The following is a 3812-nucleotide window of genomic DNA, read 5'->3' as shown; positions in this document are numbered from 1 at the left end:
TACAGCCCTTCTTTAGGGTCTTCAGTCTGTTGTTAAATGCTACATAAGTAAGTGGGACCACAATTTGACAGTATCTGACATTTTCTATCTGACTCAGACATTGTCTATAATAAATAGTATTTTATGTAAAGCTGAACTTTTATTTTTTCTGAAAGCATTTTTCCCCATTAGAACAGTTGTTAGCAAACCAAACGTCCATACATCCTTTTTCAATTCAAATTTAATATCAATTCAATACAATTCCATTCAGTTTATTTATATAGCGCCAAGTCACAACAGACACAAGAGACCAAGTCACAACAACAGAATGTTTCTGTTCAGGGCTCTGAAGGAACAGAATGGAGGAACAGATACACAATGGCAGGTTGAAAATCACATGTTAAGATTGAAATAGTACCAAACAAAAACTATTCATTTTTAACAATTCATTTTAAAAAATGAGGTTGTTTTATCCTCTACTGTAGTAGTCTAAGGTTATAGCAGCATAACAAGTCGACCCTAACTATGGGATTTATCAAAAGGGAAGGTCTTAAGCCCAGTCTTAAAAAGGGACAAGGTGTCAGCCTTATGGACAGAAATTGGAACTATGTTCTACAAGACAGGAGCCTGATGACTCAAAGTTCTGCCTGCCATTCTGCTTTTGGAAACTCTAGGAACCGCAAGTAAGCCTGCAGTTTGAGAGTAAAGTGCTCCATTGGGAATATATTTAGCAACAAGATATTTAATATAAGATGGCACAATCAAAACAGATGATTGTAGAATATGTTAGGGAACTTTTGGTCAAAGGTTATGGATGTTGTTAACTATGGCTGAGAATGTTAACTCTGCCCATGAATTATATGTTTGGGTTAGCAGAGAGAGCTGGATGAGGAGCTGAGAGAGGATGCAGGCATGCAGCTTTCACTCCAAGGACACCTCCGAGTCTATGAGCTTGGATGAACTGAGGAGTATAAAAACAAGCTTCACAGACAGCTCGCAGCGGATTCTCATGATGCTGTCGAGTGTTTTTTTTTTCCATCTATCCATTATCTTTACCCGTTTATTCCATTTTGGGTCACGGGGGTCGCTGGTGCCCATGTCCAACAATCACTGTGCGAGGGGCGGGGTACACCCTGGACAGGTCGCAAGTCCATCACAGGGCCACATAGAGACAAACGAGACAAACAACCATTCACTCTCTCACTCACACCTAGGGACAATTTAGAGTTACCAATCAGCCTAACATGCATGTTTTTTATCTGTGGGAGGAAACCGGAGCACCCGGAGAAAACCCACGCATGCACGGAGAGAACATGCAAACTCCACCCAGAAGGCCCCTGGACCGGGGTTTGAACCAGGGACCTGTTTGCTGAGAGGCAGCAGCTCTACCAGTTGCGCCACCGTGCTGCCCGTGTTTTTTTTTTTGAGTGAGTAAAATTAAGAGAATATTTTTCTCCAACAGGAGACACATTCAGTTTTATTATTGTTTTTTAAACTACTGACAATTCTAACTTACACTTCTTGAAACAAAAAGTAAATTAATTTAGTTTTGTATTAGAAAAGTCACCAAGTAATATTTTACCGGACATAATAATTCTGAAGGCTGATCTGAACCAGCTGTAAAAGAAAGCATAAATTAATGGATTTAATGTTGAGTTGGTCAGTGCAAGGCAAATAAGAGCTTCAATCACAGGAACTGGTATTGAATAGTTGGTTATAGGCAAAAACGTGACACAAAGAAAACCAGGACTCCAACAAAAAATAAAAACTCCCAAAACAATAGCCAGAGTTTTAGTGGCCTTGCTCTCCATCTTACTGACACTCGCTCCACATTTCATCCTAGTTTGGATGATTCGTGCCTGTCTTTGTGCAACAAGGAAAATCTTCAGGTAAACACACAACAATATGACAAGTGGAAGGTAAAAGGATAAAATGGGCCCAATTGTGTTTGTCATCAGAACATCAATAAAACAATTTTCTTGACATTTTTGTTCAGGTTTTGGTACTGTTCTACCAATTCCAATAATCGCAGAAGCACCCCAGTTCACAGTAATCATAAAGACAACAACATGAAGACTGATTTTAGATTTATATGTTAATGGCTGACAAACTGCACAATATCTGTCTACAGAAATACAACATAGATGTAAGATAGAGCATGTACAAAGATTTATTCCAAGGCTGTCTCGTATCTTACAGAATAAATCTCCGTGGTACATACATGAGCTAAATGAGAATACCATGCTTAAAGGAAATACTATGATCCCCACAAGCAGGTCAGCCACAGCCAGAGACAGAATAAGGAAGTTAGTAGGAGTGTGGAGCTGTTTGAAGTAAAACACAGAAATTATTACAAGGAAGTTTCCACATACTGTGGCAACAGACAAAAGTGTTAGAAAACAATATAACATCACACATGCAGCAGAAGGAGTTGTTGTAAACTTGTAACTGAAATTTTTTATCTCATAGCAGGGATGTATGTAAGTCACCGCTTCAGTTGTGTTTACAGTAACTCTTTTCTCCATGTTGACCTAAAAAAAAGTTGCAATTCATTTTTTTAAACAGACAACTACAAAAAAAATACATTCATCACACCCTTTTAAATGTAAAATACACACAGACTAATAATTTTGAAATGTTCTGATAAACACTCACAAGTCATCGGTTCATAAATGCTGTTGGCAGCTTTAAGCCACTCAAGTCTGTGTACAAACCTTTATTCCCTGCCCTCTACATACAGTTGTCCAATAAGAATTGTGTGTTGTATCCCATCTGAAAGCTGTGAAGACCAATGATGCAACAATCTGTGTGCGAGTGCGTGTGTGTTGCATCAGCAGGTGAAAACAGGTATATGACCTACTCTCTTTATGCCCCCTGATTTCTTTTGAAAACAGATAGCCTGTATAATGAACATGAGTTTGTGGATATGGAAGAAAATATAGAAGATAATTCATCAAATGAAGATGTTCCACCTTCACCTAGCTGAAGAACATCAAAGTCAAAGTTTCTTTATTTGTCGTTAACACCATATGTGGTATATGTTGTGGAACAAAATTGTGTACACAGGGTCCCAGTTACATCCAACAAAAGTATAAATTGTAAAGAAAAACAATAGTAAGATCTAAGATAGGAACTAAGAAATATGCTAAACTAAGAATGCACTGAGCACTAATAGTACAAAAACAATACCGTCTAAATAAAGGTTGAATGACAATACCTCGAACAAAAGCAGCACGAACATGAGTCTGTGTGACCAGATGAGTATGAATGAACACAGCAGCATGAAATATCACACAGTTTCAACGTCACTGATTGCCCAGAATGGCAGGCCTGCCTTCCATTATCAACCAATATCATGTCCTCTTACGTACTGTATATTTCAAAGTGTTTTTCTGAAGACATTCTGGAAGTACAGAACATTTCTAATCCCCTGACTGAGAGTAAAATTCTGGTGGCTGTTTTATTACGGGGAAAACAAACAAAAAAATAAAAAATCACCAGATAAAATTGTTATTGAAATAAAACTACTTCTAATGTATTTATTTCTTGTTTGTTCCTCGTTTCATTTATTATACAACAGAAAATGTTGGTGTTTTAGTACTTTTATAGCATCTTGTTGCCCTGAGGCAAAAAATGTCCTTCAGCAAGTACAAGAAGAATGTGAATGCTTTTGGCTCTCTTCTACGGTGGCCAACTGGTGCAAACGCACAGCAAACGGCGAAACGCGCAGTAAACACATGTATGATGCAAACTCAAAAACACGCAAACACAAGAAAAATGCAAACACAAAAAACATGCAAACAAAAAATCAAATGCAAACAAAAAAATCAAAC

At 37.7% G+C, this 3812-nt stretch overlaps 1 protein-coding gene across 1 annotated transcript; it reads right to left on the bottom strand.

Annotated features, from left to right (window-relative positions):
- Positions 1 to 317: 317 nt before the first annotated feature.
- LOC119418753 (trace amine-associated receptor 1-like) lies at positions 318 to 2390 on the bottom strand. Its single transcript, XM_037686089.1, has 3 exons — positions 2177 to 2390; positions 1547 to 2104; positions 318 to 325 (listed from the first exon to the last, which is right to left on the bottom strand). Exons 1-3 carry the CDS (start codon positions 2388 to 2390, stop codon positions 318 to 320), a joined length of 780 nt encoding a protein of 259 aa, XP_037542017.1.
- Between the last annotated feature and the right edge of the window lie 1422 nt (positions 2391 to 3812).

The sequence above is a fragment of the Nematolebias whitei genome, chromosome 12 (genome assembly GCF_014905685.2).
Source record: "Nematolebias whitei isolate Nwh7 chromosome 12, NemWhi1, whole genome shotgun sequence".
NCBI classification, from domain to species: Eukaryota; Metazoa; Chordata; class Actinopteri; order Cyprinodontiformes; family Rivulidae; genus Nematolebias; species Nematolebias whitei.
This window is presented reverse-complemented; position numbering and strand designations above follow the sequence as displayed.

Excerpts from the sequence above, each read along its gene's own strand:
- LOC119418753 (XM_037686089.1), bottom strand. The coding sequence starts at position 2,390 with ATGTTATATTGTTTTCTAACACTTTTGTCTGTTGCCACAGTATGTGGA. Across the intron at positions 2,105-2,176 it reads GTACCACGGAGATTTATTCT|ACAGATATTGTGCAGTTTGT; the intron begins GTAAGATACGAG and ends GTATTTCTGTAG.